The 20,659-nt window shown below is 49.8% G+C and overlaps 1 protein-coding gene across 18 annotated transcripts in view; it reads left to right on the top strand.

Moving 5' to 3' along the window:
- The window catches only part of Camk2g (calcium/calmodulin dependent protein kinase II gamma), a 59,546-nt gene extending 39,175 nt beyond the window's left edge, over positions 1-20,371 (top strand). For 2 of the 18 annotated variants that reach the window (XM_059273822.1, XM_059273820.1), the window contains 9 exons: positions 7,378-7,410; positions 9,488-9,556; positions 10,726-10,770; positions 12,392-12,440; positions 13,661-13,774; positions 15,791-15,866; positions 16,234-16,328; positions 17,723-17,967; positions 18,406-20,371. In XM_059273822.1, the coding sequence (XP_059129805.1) occupies positions 7,378-7,410; positions 9,488-9,556; positions 10,726-10,770; positions 12,392-12,440; positions 13,661-13,774; positions 15,791-15,866; positions 16,234-16,328; positions 17,723-17,955 (714 nt within the window). In that variant the 3' untranslated portion in view covers positions 17,956-17,967; positions 18,406-20,371. Of the gene's footprint in view, positions 1-7,377; positions 7,411-9,487; positions 9,557-10,725; positions 10,771-12,391; positions 12,441-13,660; positions 13,775-15,790; positions 15,867-16,233; positions 16,337-17,722; positions 17,968-18,405 lie in introns of those variants that run through there. The other 16 variants (XM_059273827.1, XM_059273823.1, XM_059273824.1 and 13 more) reach the window with 9 other exon arrangements.
- Positions 20,372-20,659: the final 288 nt, after the last annotated feature.

Below are 20,659 nucleotides of genomic sequence, written 5' to 3'. Positions count from 1 at the left end.
GGTGTGGGGCTGGAGACAGGAGAACAGCTTTCTTTTTTTCCACAGTCACACTTGAGTGCATTTTCTTTACAACGAGACAGGGTTACTTCTATAATCTAAAAACAAAGTGCATGTGTATGAGTTGTCATACATGTTGATGTTTTTGTCCCACTAGAACACAAGATACATGGTCGAAAGATATATGGTGGCAATACTGTTATTCTGGTACTTGGGAGGCTGAAATATAATTATAGTGAGAGTGAGGCCAGCTTGAGATAACATAAAAACCTTATCTCAAACAAATTGTTTTCCAGGCAGTGGTGGCGCACACCTTTAATCCCAGCACTTGGGAGGCAGAGCCAGGCGGATCTCTGTGAGTTGGAGGCCAGCCCGGGCTACAGAGTGAGTTCCAGGACAGGCACCAAAACAACACAGAGAAACCCTGTCTCGAAAAAAAAAACAACAAAAATGTAATAGAGAAAGGGAATGAGAAGGGAGAAAAAGCAGTCACAATGATGACTAGTGCTGCAGGGTGGGGCTTTATAGCTTCATGGTAGAGAACGGCAAGGCCCTGGGGTTTATTCCTTGGCACTGCAGGAACCAAAACAGCCACATTAATCCAACTGAGCAATAGAATTGAAAGTTTGTATGTTAGACTATGGAAAATGCTATATGCCTGAATAGAGATGATAAGAAAGATTTGAAGGGTTAGGGGTACCCTTCATATTCATGAGGCCCTGGGTTCAGTCCCTATAACAAGGAAAATGGATATGTCTGAGTGCACGTGGGTGAATGGAAGAGGTGTCAGGATGTCTTATAATCTGGAGATAAAGGTTCAGAGTAAAAGATGATCAGAAATATCAAGGGAAAGAGTTCAGAATTATTGACCAGTAGGATGGCACAGATTGTAACTAATCAGAATAGAGGTTACCCGAAGTCATGGTCTAGCTAGCCCACAACCCAGGGAATACCTGCTGTTAGAGGTGTGCCCAGAAAGGCTCGCACTGGGTGTGGTTGGTTTTAGAAGAATCTATGGGCTGGGCATTGGGGTGCATTCTTGTAAACTTTGCTCTGTGGAGACAGTAATAGGAAGGTCAGAAGTTCAAGTATAGCCTGTGCCACATAGCACAACACTGTTCCCCCACCCCACCACCCAAAAAAGGAAAGAGAATTAGCTGGGCATAGTGGTGGGCACTTTTCATCTCAGTACTCAGAGGCAGAGGCAGGAGATCCAGGACAGGGCTACACAGAGAAACTCTGTCTCAAAACAAAAACAAACAAAAGAGGCAGAGGCTAGTAGATCTCCGTGAGTTCAAAGCTAGCTTACCTACATAGTGAATTCTGAGCCAGCCAGGGCTGTGGAGAGACCTTGTCTCAAAAAAAAAAAAAAAAAAAAGGAAAAAAATTTATCAAACAATGTCAAGGTTTCCAGCCTTGACTATTGAACAAAGTAGTTATGAATAAAATGTCTGTTGAGGTAGGAGGAGTTTTGTTTTGATCCTGTTGAGATTAAGGGACAGGTGGCTGATGGAGATGTTTTTAGTGGCTCTGGGAACCACATGGTACAACCCAGGGATGAGTCCATCCTTAGCCTTGAACTCTTGATTCTCCTGCCTCTCCCTCCCAAGTGCTGGGATTATAGGTACATGCCATCATGTCCATCTTTGTGAACTGAGTTTCTGACAGAATCAAAACGTTGGAGATAATAGTTTCAAAGGTGACTCTAGTATAACCATATAACATCAGCCTAAGAAGATAATTATATACAGATTCCAGAGCCGGGGTGTATCTCAGTGGTAGAGCACTTCCTTAGCATATACGAGGTTCAGTGTTTGCTTCTCTGCACACAAAAAGACACACCAACCGGAAATACTGATTTGGGCTAGAGAGATGGCTCAGCAGTTAATAGCTCTTGCTGCTCTTGCAGAGGACTCACAACTGTCTGTAACTCCATTTCCAGAGGACTCAATGACCTTTTCTGGCCCCTGTGGGCACTGCATACACATGGCACACAGACATACACAAAGGCAACATACCTATATACATACAATAGGAATAAATCGATCTTTTTTCTTAAAGGTTTATTATGTATACAGTGTTCTGCCTGCAGGCCAGAAGAGGCACCAGATCTTATTATAGGTGGTTGTGAGTCACCATGTAGGTGCTAGAAATTGATCTCAGAACCTCTGGAAGAGCAGCCAGTGTTCTTAACCTCTGAACCATCTCTCCAGCTCCCATAAATAAATCTTTTTAAAATCAGTTTCAGAATGTAGCCTGGAAGTTAGCTCTTTTTATTTGTTTGTTTTGACACAGGTTTTCTCTGAGTTGCCCTGGCTGTCCTAGAACTTGTTCTACAGACCAGGCTGGCCTTGAACTCACAGAGATCCGCCTGCCTCCGCCTCCCAAGTGTTGGGATTAAAGATGTGTGCCATCACTGCCTAGCTAGTCTGTAATTTAGATTCTAGAGGCTTTGAGTGGGAGACAGAATGAACTATTGAATTTTGATGTATTCTTTCCCCCATAAGTCTAAAGCATGTGAAAACTTAAGGACATAATAAAAGGGGAAAATGGGAGTCGTGTTACTAAGGCGAAGGAAATGGAAAAGGAACAGGTGCTGGAGGAGTGCACAGCGGTGCTAGACCCTGCTGGGGTGCTGAGGAGGAGGCTGCACAGAACTGCTGGGTAAATGGAAATGTGTGGAGAACCTGGTCCTGTCGGATGTCTGACTCCGATATAAACTTGGTAAACGAGTTTAATGCTATGCTTTTTTTTTTTTTTCTGCTGAGAAAAAGGTTTCGTTCACTATTGTGATGGGGTAAGAGGTCAAGAAGTAAGTGTTTAAAAAAGGGATGACCAGAGTAAACAGACCGACCAACCGCTGTTGAGAATATAGGTCAGCCATATTGACCTATATTGCCTGGTGCCCAGTCCTTAGCACTGGCAGGTGGCAGGAGACGCGGGCGACACCGCAGGTAGTCTAGGAAAACATTCACAGTAGGTGTGGTGACAGGGGATCCTTTTATTAGAGAGTTTAACAAATAGAACCCCAGAAAGGTCATCTGAGAAGATCCATTGATCATCTGAAGATAAGAAAGGATCGGGATGGCAACTTTTAGCCTTATTACTATCAATGAAATACAGATTGGACAATGAGCCTGATCTGCAGCCAGGTCTACACAGAGAACATGTACGTGTGTGTGTGTGTGTGTGTGTGTGTGTGTGTGTGTGTGTGTGTGTGCGCGTACGCGCGCGCGCATGCGCGCGCGCTGTTATTCTGAAGTTCGAGATGGTAGTAAAAACCAGTGTCAAAGCCACACAGATGTTCCTACCTTTGCTTCTGGGCATTTTCTTCTAAGAAATCTCCTAGAGAAGTACAAAATAGGAAAAACTAAAAGCAGAAAGATGTTTTATATGACATTATGTGCAAAGATTCAAAAGCCAGCTGGAGGTAAATGATTAAATAATAATGAGAAATCCATGGACTAGGCCGTTAGAAAGTTATCATCTTGGGCTGGAGAGCTGGTGCAGAAGTTAGGAGCACTTGCTGCTCTTGCCGAACTTTAGTCCCCAGCACCCACCTCTGCTGCCCTAGAGCAGCCCATAACTCCGCTCCAGGGGAGCTCCTCCTCTGGCCTCTTCAGCAGATGTGGAACTAGAGTAGCCAGTTAAGAATTGTCATGTTGGTACTGGGAATTGAACCCAGGTCCTCTACAAAGCATCAAGTCATCTGTTTAGGCATCTCTCCAACCCCTAAGATGTACTTTTTTAAAATACCACAGAACTGTAGATTCTTAGTCTACATACAATATGGAGACAGAAAAGCAACAAAAGAAAACGCACTGAAGTATTTAATCCTAGCTTCACTAAGTGATGGGAAATCTGGTAACGTCGGGGTTCTAAACATTTTTCTGTTATTGTGGTTTTTCTCTACTTCCCAAACGTTTTACCTGGACCATGCATTAATATTAACCAGCAAATCAAATTATTCTCTAATAAAAACAAAACTAGTGGACAAATTTGTGCATGCTGTGCTCAGAGCACCTGGAGGCAGGAGGGTCAGCAGCATAGTGAGTTCAAGGCCTCAAAGGTAAATCATTTTTAAATTCACAATACTAATTTTACCTGGGCGGCGGTGGTGGCACACGCCTTTAATCCCAGCACTCGGGAAGCAGAGGCAAAAGGATCTCTGTGAGTTTGAGGCCAGCCTGTTCTACAGAGTGAGTTCCAGGACAGCCAGGGCTACACAGGAAACCCTGTCTCAAGAAGAAAAAAAAAAAAGGCACCAAAAACAACAAAACTTCTAATTTTAAACTTCTGTATAACTTGTAGCTTATAATAATATTTTAATTGCATATGAAAAACTATAAGAGCAATAGGGATTTGGGCAAAATTCACTCAATTTCCCCTTTATTTTTCAAATTGTTTATAATGCAATTGTCTTTTTTATTCAGTAACATATAAATGGTCAGTTGTGTGATTGGAAGAAAAGGCAAGACGACAAAATGTGGGACATGTGACTTTTGTAAGCCTGCAAAGTCACCCAGAAGGTCTGAGCTTTCAGTGTTCAGATTCTTCTAGAGTCCATCTTCCCTTTCCAATGCTCTGTTCCCTGATTTCTTCTGCTGACTGTTCACAGAAAGACACCATTCCCTTGTCCGATGTTTCTGCAGGATGTTGGAGACAGCCAGCGTTGGTTTGAGTGGGTACTGTGTCCCATGTTTGTGAGACGGAGAACTTGAGGTTCTGTTTAGGCTTCTTTGACGTTCCCGACCCAGGGTCTGTGGGAAAGCGAGCTCTTTTCTTTTAAGACAGTTTCTCCACTGGAACGCCACTCTAGACCAGGCCAGCCTCAAACTCACAGAGATCCTCCTGCCTCTGCCTCCTGGGTGCTGGGATCACTACCACCTTGCTGAGCTCCGCTTCTGAAGGAGGGACTGAGGGGACCGCAAACACTCAAATTTTTTGAGGCCTCTGGGCAGCTTGGCATTCTTCTGCTGGTTTTAAGGCCCGAGTGGCCATCCAGGTGTTTTTGTTTTTGTTATTAAATAAAAAGAAGAAAAAGCAAAGGTTACAATTAAGTACCTTTTGAGCAATTGCTTTGAGTCTGAAAAAGAGGCCTGAACCCTTCAATTGTGTAAAATTTCAAATTTATGTACAGTTTTCAAATAGAAGTCAGACATGGTCTGTTAAAAGGGATCTGGCATTTAAACAGTGGTGCGGTGTTCTGGTTGAGAAGAGAAGCCCAGCTGTGTGTGGCTGAGGGCAAAGCCCTGAAAAGATGGACAGAGAAACTGAACGGCACGGGCACTGGGAAACAGTCTCGGAGGAGAAAGGATGATTGGTTTGCCTGTAGGACTGTTCAGGACAAGCAGAACGTCCAGGAGAAAAGCTGGGAACACATTTCCCAGGAGGTAGAAGCAGCCGCTGAGAGGTTTCCTTCTGAATGCGTGGTTCAGGTAAAATGGCTGCAGTGGCCTTGTACCACCAGCCACCGAAAATCCCCAGAAGCAAGATCAGGCCTGGACTGATTGCCTGGCCCCCTCTCAGAGTTGACATTCGAGACGAGCTCCGCTTTAGCTTGGGGGAAAGCCACCTTCAGCAAACCTGGTCAGCCCCGCGCACATTGATCTAATGTCAACTATCAGGCTTTTGTTAAGACACTCTGGAACTTACAAAGGCAGGTAAGACAATGGCCTCTCCTTCAGAGCATCAGTAGTAGCTAAGCGTAGTGACTCACTCTGGAATCCCAGTACTTGGGAGACTGAGGCTAGAGGAAGGCCACAAGTTCAAGGCCAGAGAGTGTGCCACAGTGAGAACCTGTCCCAAGGGGGGAAAAAATCACGAGAAAAGGACCAAGTATGAATACTACTTGGGTAAAAGGATAAGATAGTTAAGTAGGAGATAAGTACTATGTGGATATCTAGATAGATGATGATGATAGATCCATATGTAAGGTGACTCTCTCCTTTTGAGGGATATGCAAGCTGCGCATGGTAACACACGTAGTAGGTGAAGGCAGGAGGGTCAGGAGTTCAAATGAATTCTTCTTGACTGTATGGCTTTGTCAAAGGCAGCCTGAACTCCTTGAAACCCTGCTCTAAAACAACCAAAAGGCTTATACAAGTCCAGTGTGGTGGCACGTATCTGTGATCCAACTACTTAAGAGACTCGGGCAGGGGATTGCAAGTTCAGGGCCAGCCTAGACTATATAGCAAGACCCTGTCTCAAAGCAGAATGAAAGACTAATGAAAAGGTAAACCTACCATGGGCTTTTCTTCTCCTTTAATGCATACCCAAATTATGGACAAATTTATTTTTAATGTTTTGCATATAAATTATGCATAGTAATGGGTTTCATTATGACATTTTCATACATGTACACATACTCCCACATACCCCATCATCCTCTGAAATATTCTTTTAAATATTAGTAGCCTCCTTCTAGAAAACATCTCTTAAAGAAGAGTGTTGGTCCCGAGGGGACAAAAACCATTTCTCAGATATGTTTATTATGCCCAAAACAACCCTCAGTAAGTGGGATTGGATGTCGTTAAGTGAATGTACAAAAGTCAAGCAACAGACTTATTCCAGGGGGAGTTCTGTCTCCCAGTGAGCTAATTATAAAAGCCGTAATTACCCTTAACCTCGTAGTCTACGCTGGTGTATTGTCAGCGTGCTGTTTGCTCTTAATTTGATGCTCTTATTTCACACAGAACCTGAGGTCTGAGCATCCAGTGGAAGTTAAGGAGTTAGTTTCGGCTTTCAGCACTCTCCTGGCTTCCATCTCTGTCTTTTTGATCACTGTACTCCTAATCACCAGCTCCCCTGGGCATCTATTGCTAGTAATTACAAAAAGCAATAGAACATGCAAGTCTTTTAAACTAGCCTGCCTATACTGACAAGGAATAGAGTGTCAAAATTTAAACGTGAGGTAGAGTCCACCGTCTATCCAAACAGCAGTCACAGCTTCATTGAGGTCCGAGTTCAGGAGTCACATAAGCTCTTGTTATTTCTCTGGTAGCTCCTCACATTTCAGACAGACCTAGCTGTAAAGAATGTGAGCACCCCTGTTAGCATGCTGGTCTAATCAACCCAAACCTGTGATTTTGCAGCAGTCAAATGTTACTGAACAAGACAGACTTCTCAGGGTACACTAAATTTCCTGTGTTTGTGAACCCGACAGAGTTCTTCTCCAGGGGCTGGAGGAGTGTATGTGCCTGTGCTCTGTGTACTGTTTTAACCCCTCCGGTGCCGGACTCTGGGGTTCCTCCTCCTCCCCTTCCTCCTCTGTTCCCCTCCTGCAGAGCCCAGGCTGGCGCACTAACCTGCAGCGTCTCTGTACTTCTCTTCTTACCTCCTCTCTCCCCTTCTCTTTCCCTTTTGCTGTGGTGTGTCCAGAAAAGGAAGTCGAGTTCCAGCGTGCACCTAATGGTGAGCCTTGCCTGCCCACCCATCTGCCCACTCCATGCTGCTTGTGCCCGCCTGCCAGCCATGCAGACCATTCTGCCATGTGCGTGTGCGTCACTCATCCTCACTGCATGTCTGTGCTGTGTGGGCAGGTGTGGCCTGTCCTGCCAGGCGGGGGCCATTGCCCAAGGTCACCCAGTGGCCTTAAAAATGAGCATTGGAAGGTGTGGTTATGGCACTCCTTGCTATGGAGGTTGGGTAGCCTCCAACCGTCCAAGGCAGGGAGTAAAGCCAGGAGGGGTTTCGGGAAAAGACAGCAAGCACAGGGAGAGACCCCTCTTACCGTCACTCAGGAAATAAGGCCTGTTCTCCAGGCATGAGCAGCTGCTTCCTAGGGGCCTGACGTTCATTCAGTAGGCAGCCATGTAATGAGAAAAGCTAATGGTTGGTTCCTGCCTCTACACCTTGTTCTGGGAAAATCCCATTTTCCTGCTAGGGTTGTAGTCTGCCCACCCAGCCCTCGGGGAACAGCTACACTGAAAGACTGTAGTAAATGCATCTCTTCTCATGGGACACAGGGCACCTAGGGGACACAGCAGCCTTGTCACTGTGAAACTGTCCATTAGAACCAGAGGTGTGGCCACTTGGGTGTTCACTCAGCCCTCTGCAGATAAGGCATGTCTTACCACGGAGTGCTCATCCTCATCCACTGCAGAGGTCTTAATGTCAGCTGGGCTTTGCAGGCTGGGCACCCTTCTCCAGTCAGCCCCAACCAGGAAATCAGCATCAGTAGCTGAGCTAAGAGAGCACTGCCCTCTGCTGTCTCAGGGTAGAACACAAGAGAGCAATTGCTGTGATTTTTTTTTCCCCCCATTTTGGACCACAAGGGCTCTTCTCCAGCTTACAGATTTCAATATCATCTTGTAGTACTTGATGTTTACTCAAGATTCCATGCCTAGCTCCGAGTTTGAGGCCATCTCAGCCACTAGTTGGAGTGATACAGCTTTAGATCTGGTCCATGAGGCCTTTGGGCAAGATGGAAGAGTCTGGATGCAGTCTGAGTGTGTACTAGGAGAGAAGAAATGCGTTCTGGCTATCAGCGTATCTTCACTTAGGCTCTGAGTAGAGGCACGTTTGTCTCCGTGCCTATTGGAGAACTCAGGTGGCCAAGCGAGGCCTCCTTTGTGTCTGTGACCCCACTGGGCCCCAGTGAGACTGACTGGAAGAGGCAGGGTGCATTGCTGTGGTTCCCTGCACTGGAGACTGGCCTGTCCTCCCTCCCCAGCCTCTCCACACTCCTTCTTGACTGTGGCACTCGACAGCATTCTAAAAGGCAAGGACATATCCCTGGTGGTCGCAGTCACCACTAGGGATACTGGCTTGCTGGGCAGCTTGTTCTTTCCTGGGACTGCGTACTGGGACTACACCCACAGGCACCACTGAGATTTGCCTGCCCTTCCTCACAGCTCTGCCCTCACTTCCAACTGATGAAGGCCAAAAGAGATTTTATCAGGTGGAAGGTGAAGATCGCAGTCCTGTCCCCTGAGATCTGTGGCTCCATTTTCTACTCAGAGTTGAATTCCACCCGCTTCCTCTCTGGACACCACCTCCTAGGCCAGGCACTCCTGCTCGTTCCTTCCTGCTCCTCATACCAGGCTTCCGGCTGGTGTTTTAAGGGGGAAAGAAAGTGCAGGTGCCGGGTAGGGGCCACCGGGGAACCAGAGTTCTCAGCTGTACCCTGCTCAGTCACCATCCCTCCACCTGTAATGTGGGAAGGAAATCCTGAACGTCTTTGGGTCTGGTGTGACTGTCGTGACGCCGGCACCTGGAGTAACCAGAGCTTTCTGGAGAGGTGCCTTAAAACAAGTCTTTGGCTAGTCCTACAGTGAGGGTGCCTCCAGAGCTAGGTCTCTGGGACTCCCCAAATTCTCCCTTTCTCAAACCATCTCTCTAACCATTGTTCCCATGTGCATAGTGTTCCAGTGGCCACCCCAGGCCTGGCACCCCTGGGCCAGACCAGGGGACAAGGGAGGTCCGGGAGTCAAACCTGAGCATCGTTGGTGACTCTGGAGGAACTAAACCATCTGTTTTCTTGTCTCAGCCACAGAGCAACAACAAAAACAGTCTCGTAAGCCCAGCCCAAGAGCCCGCGCCCTTGCAGACGGCCATGGTACCTCTGACTACGGCTTCTCCGCCTCTCACCCTGGCTGCCTCCTGCCCCTTTCCCACTTCCTCTTCTTGCCTTCCCTCCCTGGGACGCCTCAGCTTTTGTCATTTTTTTTTTTTTTTGATTTCCATAAAGCAGACTGCTCTGTGTGCTGCCCCGCAGGCCCCTCCCCTTCATTCTCCTGCTTGGCAATGCTCCATCCTGCATGGCGGAACCACTGCTCCTGCACCTTTTGCTGTTGGGGAAGGAGTGAGCAGGGCTGTCAGCTAGGCCTCCCGCCCCCAAACTGGCACCCTCAGTGGGTCTGCTGTGGGGGCCAGGGAGGTAGGTGAATTGTTTTCAAAAGCAAAGAGTAGGAGCTCTCTTGGTACCTGATCATTAGTTCTTGGAGGCCTCCCTCTCCTTTGCAGAGTCAAGAACAGGGAAGAGGACTGGGGTTCCCCAAAGTGGCTCTGGTCCCGGAGAGCGCCTCTGTTCAGTTCTGTCCGGGTTCTTCAGTGGGTACTGTGTATATCACCGAGCTCTCCGGTGCTGGTGTAGGGTAGCTGGCTGCTGAGCTAGCACAGAGCACACTGGGAAGAGAGGGACAGACAGACAGACGATCGTGCCTGCCATGCCGTCCACTTCCTGTGGACCCTCTTGCCACCTGGTGTGATGCCATAGGGTCATCTAGGGAAGGCAGAAGGCGGGTGAGGTGGGCACCTCCCTGAGCTTAGCTTGCCAAAGGGACATCCTAGGTCTTTCCGGGGGACTTTCTGCTTTCCCTGTGTCCCCGTCTTCTGTACACCCCTTGATGAACACTGTTGGCAGGGCCTGACCTGTGCTCTGAATCCCACAGCTCCTCTTGTGTATTTGCCCCGTGGGGCTCCCATCTAGGAAGAACTCTCAGACCCAGCGAGATCCAAGTGCAGAGGCCCCTGTCCTCTCAGCTTCCTGAGAGCCCTGCCTCTTCTGTGCTTCTCTTTCCCAGCCAGGACCGTCAACTCAATCCTGGGTTTCCTACCTCTCGGACCCTAGTTGAGCCAGTATATTTTGTCTTACAGGGATGGCTGGTGGGCAGGCCTCAGTGGTCATCATAGGGTCTCTAAGGGTACTGTGTGAGGGTTTGGGGATCCTTCAGGGAAGAGCTCAAGTCCCCAAATCCGGAGGGTAACTTTTATCTTCTCTCACAGGAACCACAAACCACCGTGGTGCACAATGCTACAGATGGGATCAAGGTGAGTGGGTGGGTGGTCCCAGGTCTGCCCTGCTCGCTCTCCCAGCAGGAAACAAGAGACTGAGTCACTGGGCTCCGAGAGATCTGTGGATGTTATCTACAGGTTGCACCCCAAGGTAGAGATGTTTGTGGAGTCCAGTTTAGAGGTAATAACGGGCCTGTTGGTTGCTCCATTCTGAGGAATGGTAAAGCTTTTGACCATTCCTGAGCCTAGGCTTTAGGATCAGATTGAGCTGGTGTGACTCTTGGCTTCAGAGCTATGAGCCGGTCACTTAACCATTCTGTACCACAGCTTTCTTATGCAAGCTCAGGATAGTGATAGTAAACTCCACGAGTTAAGTTTAGTGAGGGAGCTGGAGAGATGGTGCAGCGGTGAAGAGCACTGGCTGTTCTTCCAGGGGACCCGGGTTCAGTTCCCAGCACCCACATGGCAGCTCACAGCTGTCTGTAACTCCAGTTCCAGGGTACCTGACATCCTTATGTAGGCAAAACACCAATGCACATAAGGAAATAATAATAAAAGTATAGTGAATATTTAAAAAAAAAAATTAGTGAGAGCCGGGCGGTGGTGGCGCACGCCTTTAACCCCAGCACTCGGGAGGCAGAGGCAGGCGGATCTCTGTGAGTTGGAGGCCAGCCTGGGCTACAGAGTGAGTTCCAGGAAAGGTGCAAAGCTACACTGAGAAACCCTGTCTCGAAAAACAAAAACAAACAAAAACCCAGCTGCACATGGTGGCACACCTGTAGTCCCAACATGTACAACATGTAGGGGGTAGAAACGGGACATCCCAGACAATCTGATGAAAGTTCTGAGTTCAGCCAGAGACCTTGCCTCAGTGAGTAAAGTGGAGAGCAGTTGAAGATAACAAACGTGTCAGTCTCTGGCCTCCATATATGCACGCACACCATAAGTCAGCTCACACCCCTACACACGTGCACACCATACACACACACTCTCCAAATGGGGGAAAATATAACTAGACCTTACAGTATATGGAGCATATACAGACCTGCTGTATAGAGAGGACAAAACAAATTTCCATGGGGGGGTGGGGACCCGGTGGATAACATACCAGTAATCAAATAAGATAAAAATCTAATAGTGATGAGTGCTCAGAAGAAAGTGGTACAAAGTAAAGAGAGTGAACAGGGCCTTTAATTAAGTGGTCGGGGAATGGCCTCTCAGGAGGGGCTATCTGAGCTAGAAATGAAACATCAGTGGGAGGGAGGCAGACAGGCAGGCTGCCAGGCAGAGGACTTGGCCTGGGTAATGTAGTTGCTTGGACAGATGGTAGCTCACTGTGTATCTGCAGAGAAGTAAGACCCTGAATCTGTGTTAAAGGCAGAATGCTGTATTTGGTTTTGGATTGACCGATGGGGATGTAAGAGAGAGAGGATGATGCAGGATGAGCTAAGCTGTAGCGTGAGTGATTAGGTGGTGCCTTGTCCTGGTGTGAGAGCCTGGGAAGGACATCGGGACCTGAAGAGTTTCTGATCGAGGAGCAAAGGATGAAGCAGGAGCTGCTCGCTGCGCTCCTCTGGGCACCTCGTGCAGGAGCCCTCTTGTTCCTCTTCCTCCAAGCAGGAGGACTGACCCTAGGCGTGTTCTCTTTGGCCCGCAGGGCTCCACAGAGAGCTGCAACACCACTACAGAAGATGAAGACCTCAAAGGTAGGTGCTGGCCCTTGGAGGGGAAGGGACCCCAACTGTGACCCAGGCACTTCAGCCTTGGTGGGCCATCTGTCTTTTCTGTCCCCGGAACTGGAATGGGTGCCTCCTTACACTATAGGAAGGCTTGGCCTAAAAGCTACTTTCCATGCACTGAGATAGGAGGTCCCTGTCTGGTGTTAGTGACCAAGCAAAAAGGGCTTCTTTTTTTTTTTTTTTTTTTTTTCACCAAAGTCTAGACTAGCCAGATTTGGTGTTTGTTGAGACAGCTGTTCCTGTTGTTAACAATGGAGCATCCCAGAGCAGGGGCATCTGCAGAAATTGGTCCTGGCTTTCCCAAGAACAAGATAAAGTCTTAGGGTTTGGAACTTTGAGTTTTTAAATGAGGACAAAGGGTTGTGGTACAAGTCAGTGGTAGAACACTTGCCTGGCCCAGCACCTCTCCCCTCAAAAAAGAAAAACAAAACAACAACAACAACAACAAAAAAAAAAAAAACAAAAACCAAGGACGGTCCCAGGATGACTGGGATGAGTTGGCCACTCTGGTCCTGCGTTCTGGCCAGGAGTGATAGAATTAGAACTGATCTGGTGTCTGAAGCTACATTCAGCTGTCTTTGTCGGCCTGTGATGACCGCTACCCGAAACTTGAGCCTGGCCACAGTGCCAGGAGCTGTAAGGAACATGGCGACCAGACCAGTGGGAATCTATTCCCGCTCTTTGGGTTGGCCTCTTGGAAGTTGTGCCTTTGCTTTCAATAAGTGGCCATCAGAAAAGGTAGGACGTAGGGCAGCACCATGTCCTAGGGAGCCAGAAACCTTGAAGCATATACATAGAAGTTAGCACACTGCCGCGCGTGAGGTCAGATCAGTTCGACGCGGACAGAGTAAGAGGCACCGTCCCTGCTGGCCTCGTGGCCTCGTGGCCTTGTGGCCTGGCCCCTCCTGAACGCCTTCTGGGAGCAGGGGTTGTACAGGCTGTTTTAAGGCTCCTTTGGAAGCTGCAAGCCTAGGTCTACGCGCCTTCGCAGTGTTCCCAGCTGGGAGGCCTCTCTGGCAGAGGCAGCCGAGTGGGATGTGGTCCAGCGTCCACAGCAGCCCCAGGCATCACCTTGCCCCGGCTCTGCAGTGCCTGTGGCGTGGGTCCTGTCCGGCTTGCTCGCTCACCTGCCTTATTCTGTTTGTTTTGGCTGCTCTGCCTTGCCCTGCCCTGCCCTGGCTGGCTAGCTGCCCCGCTCCGCACTGGGAATGGCAGCTTGGTGCCCGAAGGACGGAGCCCCCGGGACAGAACAGCCCCCTCTGCAGGCATGCAGCCCCAGTCTTCTCTCTGCTCCTCAGCCAGTAAGTGTGAGGGAGGCACAGTCTGGCTTCCAACTCCCTGGCTCTTCCTGAAGCCCCTCAGGGATTTCCCCAAAAGCTAGTCAGCCTAGCCCAGCTACCTGTTAGTCAGTTTTAGGGGCATGGTGTCTGCCAAGGGCGGGGGCCTGCTGGAGGCCTAGTCCCCAGCAGGCCTGAGTTTGGAGCCCAGAGAAGAGAAGAGTGGGTGGGAAACACGGTGTGGACGTGGGGAGTAGAAAGCCACTGGGATGTGTAGCAGGCCTTGCTTTGGCAACAGCTAAGAAAAACCATGGGAAGTCGGGTCCGTGAGGGCGGGAGTAAGGGCAGTGGCGCATTGCAACAGCCTAGGAATTGTCTTGGGGTTTAGCATTTCCTGAGGCTCAGCCGTATTAAGAGCATGGGCTCTGAATGAGTGAGACAGACGTGATTTTGGATCTGAGCTAAGTGTGATGCTACACAATTATAATTTTAGCACTCAGGAGGCTGTGGCTGAAGCCAAAGGATCTCCATTGAGTTCAAGGCCAGTCTAGCTACACAGTGAGACCCTGTCTCATAAGGAAACATAAATTCCAGCTATGCTACCTTCAGAAGTCTGTGAGGTGTCTGAGCTTCCTCTACCTTCAGTTTCCCTATCTGCTAAGTGGGGGTTGGTGAGGGGGTCCCCACTTCAACCGCAGTAGTAGCTGGCAGGGTTCCTGAGACTCATGTTTATGTCTGTAGTTCTGTGTTAAAGGACGCCTCTCTTGGTTTCTTTGCCCCACAGTGTATCCTTATAGAGTTTCTAAATTCAGTCTTCTTCACCCACAGGACCCTAGTCAGGTCCTCCAGATAAACTTGATGGAACTCAGGGGCAAGTGTTGTGTGGACACACCTGCTGGCTTCTCCGGAGAGAGACTAGAGCTCTGGGCTCCCCGGAAACCCTCTGCTCGTTCACTCAGGGCTGCCCCTCTCTCAGCGGTCTGTGGAGGTCCCCCCTGGCTGCACCGTTAGCTATGCTCTTCCCTCCCAGACCCTCTCCTTGGCTGTGCTGGCCCAGCTACGCTGTGCTGGAACTCTTCTAATGCTCACGTTTGTCTGTCTTGCAGCCTCTTGCGCCTGTGAGGAAAGGCTTGTGGCCTGGACCAGCCTGAGGCTCCAGTTACAGTCAGGGTTAGCCTGAACTCAGTCCAAGCTCGCCCTTACGCTAGAGACACCCCCAGCTAATAGTGGCTCTGTCTGTAAGTGAGCTACCCCCGAGAGCAGGGTGTCACCATGTGCCCCCTGGGTAGGGAAGGAGGGCACCAAACTTCCTGCCTCTCAGTCTTGTCTTGGTTGTCGCATCCTGGCGTGAGGACTGGTATAGGTTTCTAGTTTTTCTGAAGCTTATCCAAGGGCAGTGTAGTGTGAGAGGCTGTCAGAGGTTTTCACAGTCCCGAGATCCTTTATCCCAGAAAAGCCCCCTGGAAGAGATGAGTGGTATAAAGAGAACCAAGCAGTTGCCATAGCACTCTGTTCATCCTTTGGGAACTTCATCTCTAGCTTGAGTTTGCTCTCAGGCAGGTATCCAGGACTAAGTTCTGGACCACTGAATAAGGGCTACAAGTGGGGTAGTAACTGCGACCTGACTGAGGCCCTTCTGGTGAGAGACAGGGAACAGCCGTCCCTAGCGTTGCCGCTTCTCAGAGAGTCGAGGCTTGCTAAGGATGGAATACACAGACTCTGACTAGAGGGTTTATGACACATCACAGGCGCCTCAGCTGTTAAAAACAAGATGTTGTCTGCAGCATGGTTGTTGATGGAGACGTGGCAAAGGCCACAGATCCATAACCGCTGGATGGGCTTAGAAAGGAGGTAGTCCTTGGTTCTGCAGATGCCGGAAGGGATGGGGTGAAAGGTGGGCTTACTCCTCCTGCGCAGGGCCTTAAGAGACAGGAGGAGGATGTCTTTGATCACAAGGGTTCCCTGAAGGACTGAGGAGGGCTCTCCTGTCCCTTGGGAAGTTGCCCAGTGAGTAAATTGGTGGATTTTTCCCCCTAACAGTTCGAAAACAGGAGATCATTAAGATCACAGAACAACTGATCGAAGCCATCAACAATGGGGACTTTGAGGCCTACACGTGAGTAAAGACTTGTTGCCTTGAGATGCTGTCTCCCAAGTCCACCTCTGTTTCCCAAAAAGTGTCTGTAGTCCTGGGGAAAGGGCAGGCTGGACCGTAAGCCATGTCTGAGTCAAACCCTAAACCCGTAGGCTAGGACCCCTTCCAGGTAGATTCCCCACAGCTGAGCCTGCCCTATTACCCTGACCTGAGTAAGGAGCAGGACCGCTGAGCGGCTCTGAGCAAACCCCGAGGAGTGTTGGCAGGTGTAGCCAACAGCGAACCTTCTACGGGACAGACAGCTGATGAAGAAGGCATCCAGTTCCCATAGAGGCCTGACGGGCTGTGTTTTTGCCCCCTACCCCACCCCTGGCCCTCTCTTCTGCAGGAAGATTTGTGACCCGGGCCTCACTTCCTTTGAGCCAGAAGCCCTTGGTAACCTCGTGGAGGGGATGGATTTCCATAAGTTTTACTTTGAGAATCGTGAGTGGGTTCGTGCTGCTGATATACTCCTGCCTGCCCCTCTTCCCCACCTCTGTCCCTGCCTACCCCTTTACCCTAGTTGCCTGCCTCTACCTTCTCTGACCTTCCTGCTGCATCCTGCTCTGTGTGCCCGCCTCCTTGTGCCCTGCTGGCTTTTCACGAGCACTGCTCCAAAGACAGCGCCTGTTCATTGACATCTGTATCAAGGCACTGTTGATCATCCACACCTTTAGGGCCACTGTACTCCCTTAAGCACGGCTCTCCAAGACGGTCTCAGCAAGTAATAATGAAAGGTCTGTGTCTGCAGGCTTCACAGTAAAGGAACTTAAAAACAGGATAAGATTGTGTAAGCAAGTAACAGCGCTAACCGTGATTTGTGAGGTCAGAAATTGTGGCTAGGCTACCCTGGACATCGAGGGAGCCAAGCTCTGGATCGGGGAGATTTACTGTCTGAATCGTTCCCGGAAGTCCCACAATTGAATCATCGCACGCTGCTCGTCTCTTTCTCTACTTTCCGAGACCCGGATTTTTCCCTCCTCTTGTCCACTTTATCCTAGGCTCTGTTAGTCTACCCTGAGTGACACACTGTAACTGTTTTCCTCACCGACTCTCCACGTCTTAGCTGCCTGTAATCCCTTAGCTATCCGAGTCATTTTTAGTAGCCAGAAGCACTGTTTATATTAGTTCTAAGGAGGTCTCTTGCAGCCTCTGTAGCATGGGAATGAACTAAAGCGAGCGGAATGGAGCCTCACCATATGTACGGCATAGGCTGATAATGGTAGTCCAGCGCTCTTTGCTTTTCCAAACCCAGGGAACCCTGGGAGCTAGGGGGAGAGCCGAAACTAGGTACTTTGGCGATTTTCAACTTGGAGGCGCCTTTTCGTTTTAAGTCACAAAATGATTTTGAATGTATTGTTTTCATGACTTTTTTTTCTCTCCAGCCTTAGGTAGGGGCAAAATAAGCTTAGAAAAACCACAGGCTTTTATTGGAGACACATGGGCCTGAGTTTAAATATTTGATTTGAGTCTTTTTCCTTCTTATAGTGAAGAAAATAATAGCAGTGAGCAAATACATCTCTTGCGTGTAAAGCCTCAGCACAATACCTAATGAAAAGAGTAGCTGCTGTTACTGTTACCCGTATTTCTCTCCCTTTTGGATGAAACTAATGTAATGGGAGAGCTTGGCTTCTGGGGGAGGGGGCGAGTGGGAGCACTTGGGGATTCTAGGAAACTAATATAATGGGGGAGCTTGGCCTCTGGGGGGATGTGGGGGCACTTGGGGATTCTAGGAAGGGCTGCTGGAGCTAGAGTCAAGAAGGTGCAGCCCGGCAGGAATGTGTGAGTACCCAAGCCTTACGCCCACTGCCTCCCCTGCCCTGCCCTGCCCCCTGCAGTCCTGTCCAAGAACAGCAAGCCCATTCATACCACCATCCTAAACCCGCACGTCCACGTGATCGGGGAGGACGCCGCTTGCATCGCCTATATCCGGCTCACCCAGTACATCGATGGGCAGGGTCGGCCGCGCACCAGCCAGTCGGAGGAGACCCGGGTGTGGCATCGTCGTGATGGCAAGTGGCTCAATGTCCACTATCACTGCTCAGGGGCCCCTGCCGCACCGCTGCAGTGAGCTCAGCCACAGGTGCGCCTGCTGGGGAGAGGGCCTGGGACAGACGGGGTCAGGGGAGGAAGAGAAGGGTCAGTGGGAAGTGGCACTCTGGGAGGAGGTAGGGGCCGCCTCAGAGGGGTGCCAAAGACTGGGCGGCGGCGGCGTTTTGACAGACTCCAAACTTGGTGCATGCGGGCTTCCCCTTATCAGAAGAGGGAGAAAGTGGTACCTACCTCCATTCCACAATGAATTAATCGTGAGTGTCCGGTAAGACACTATACATAAAGCACTTAGTATGTAAAATACTCAGATGGGAGGCAGGGCTGTGTCTAAACACCAGCTTCTCCTCCCGTTCTTTGCTTGTTCAAGCGGACTTAGCCATGTGTGTAGTGGACTGGAATCCTGGGGATTTTATCTGTATTCCTATTGTCCTCCTCTGTACTGTTACCACCTCATGTTCTGTTTTAACAGGGGCATTAGGAGATTCCAGCTGGAGGATGAACCTTCGCAGCCAGTGACTCTGGAGGGCCTGAGTGACAGCGGCAGTCCTGTTCGTTTGAGGTTTAAAACAATTAAATTACAAAGCGGCAGCAGCCAATGCACGCCCCTGCATGCAGCCCTCCCGCCCGCCCTCCCTGTCTGTCTCTGCTGTACCGAGGTGTTTTTTACATTTAAGAAAAAAAGATTGTTTAAAAAAAAATGGAATTCATACCGTGATGCGTTTTAAAACAACTGATAGCCCTTGGGCTTGCAAGAAGGCAGGAGTTTGTGTGACGCTCATCCAGGCATGAACAGTGGGCTCACCCACCAGCTTTGAAGAGGTGAGCTTGGCCTCAGGCCCCCGTGGACTCAGGGGGACCAGGCAAGGACTCTTGACGGCGCTTTGGGAGCCATGGTGTGGTTGCAACCCCAGAGGTGGCCTGATTACCCCAGGTCTGGAAGTGACTTCTTCAGAACATGCATTGACACCTAGAATGAGATGAAGAAAATGTCGTGGCTCTCAGACCTACTTGGGAGAGAATGCAGCGCTCCCAGCCTGCCTGCTGGGGAGGCAGCTGAGAAGCAGAGGCCTAGGACTGAAGGCCTGGACTTTGCTGTGCTGTTCCAGTTAATGTAGACAGAAAGAATTGGTGCTGCACAAGTGTGTCCGCTGTGAAGCCGATGAGAAGCCTCGTGTTAGTCCGACATGCACTTACTCACCCATGTCTTCAGGATGCACAGCGCACGTGGGCCCTGATACGGAGGCCCGGTTTCTGCAGATGGGAAGGGGGAGGGGGTTGCTACTGTGCTTCCTGTTGGTTTTCCTAACTTAGCAAGGAGAGATCCAGACCTTGGCCAGGGCTCCTTTTGCCACTTTTGGCAGTCTGTTTCCGTGCTGATCTGGGCCATCTTTGTCTTGCATTTTCATGGTGGTCCCCATGCTGACCCTCATCTGGGCCTGGGCCCTCTGCCAAGTGCCCCTGTGGGATGGGAGGAGTGAGGCAGTGGGCTAAGAGTTGGTGGTTGTTTCTATGCATTCTGGCTGCCCTCTGGGCTGCCCCCCTTCTTCCCATGCTGCACGTCCATCTCTTTCCCTGTGTTTGAGATTGAACTGACTGCTTGGGTGAGGAGTGTCCTCTTTAAAGAGGCCTCTTTACTGACCAACTGAAGGATAGACTTAATGCTGGACAATCTGCATGGGCATCACCCCTTCACCTGCATGTACCCAAAAAAGGGGTCCAGAGCCAAGGCTTCTACATTCATTGCCCTGTGCTCAAGGAGTTCCATTCCAGGAAGAAAAGATCTGTACCCTGAGCAGATAACAGAGAAGAGAATGGAGGAGCAGTTGGCTTGGTCTTGGTTCCCCCGATCAAACAACTGCATAGTATCTGAATTGGGGGTGTGGGGGGTGTAGATTTCAGCTCCCTGGATGACCTTCAGGAGGCACAGGAGCTGGGAAAAGACAACTACAGGCTGTGGAACCAGCTGAGAAGAGAGCAAGTTCATGGGTGCTGGTGCTTGAATTTAGCCAGGCTCCTCAAGCATCTTCTGCATGCCTCAGACCCTGGACCCTAGTCCCTTCCTGCCCTGCAGCCTGCAGCGCCAGCCCACAGATACCTTCACCACAGGTTTTGGTTTTGCTGGCTTGAAGACAACAAATGGTCTTAGAGCTCATTGAGACCCATAGCTTCATATGGCTGCTCCAGCCCCACTTCTTAGCGTTCTTACTCCACTTCGGGGGCTAATGTCAGCATCTATAGACTATTAATAGACTATTTAAAAACAAAAAACAAACCACCTTTTAAACAGGAAATGGAAGGCATTTGATGCAGAACTTTTGCATGATGACTTAGAAATAATTTAAAAATTAGTGTTTGTTCTGAATGTTGGTAGTCCCTTCATAGCTTTGTTACAATGAAACCTTGAAGATATTTAATAAAATAACCTTTAAACAGTCCATTGTGTTATTGCTGTTGGAGGCTCGGGGCCAGGGGCTTGCGTGCCAGGGCTTCACGAGGAGACAAACATCTTTTCCCATTCCCTTGGGGCGGGGAGAAAACTTAGTATAAACTCAGCCTGGGCGGCTGAGTCTGGGGCGCCTGGGAGGAAGTGGGCTCTTAAGTGGCGGCCTGGTGGCCCCGCCCCGGTGGGAGGTGGCCCCGCCCTCGGTGCTCGGGCTCCCTCCCCCTCCGCGGGGCTGAGTGGACGGGCCTGGGCCCTGGGCCCGCCCCGACGCTCCGCAGAC

Source organism: Peromyscus eremicus, chromosome 9, assembly GCF_949786415.1.
Source record: "Peromyscus eremicus chromosome 9, PerEre_H2_v1, whole genome shotgun sequence".
Lineage (NCBI taxonomy): Eukaryota > Metazoa > Chordata > Mammalia > Rodentia > Cricetidae > Peromyscus > Peromyscus eremicus.
This window is presented reverse-complemented; position numbering and strand designations above follow the sequence as displayed.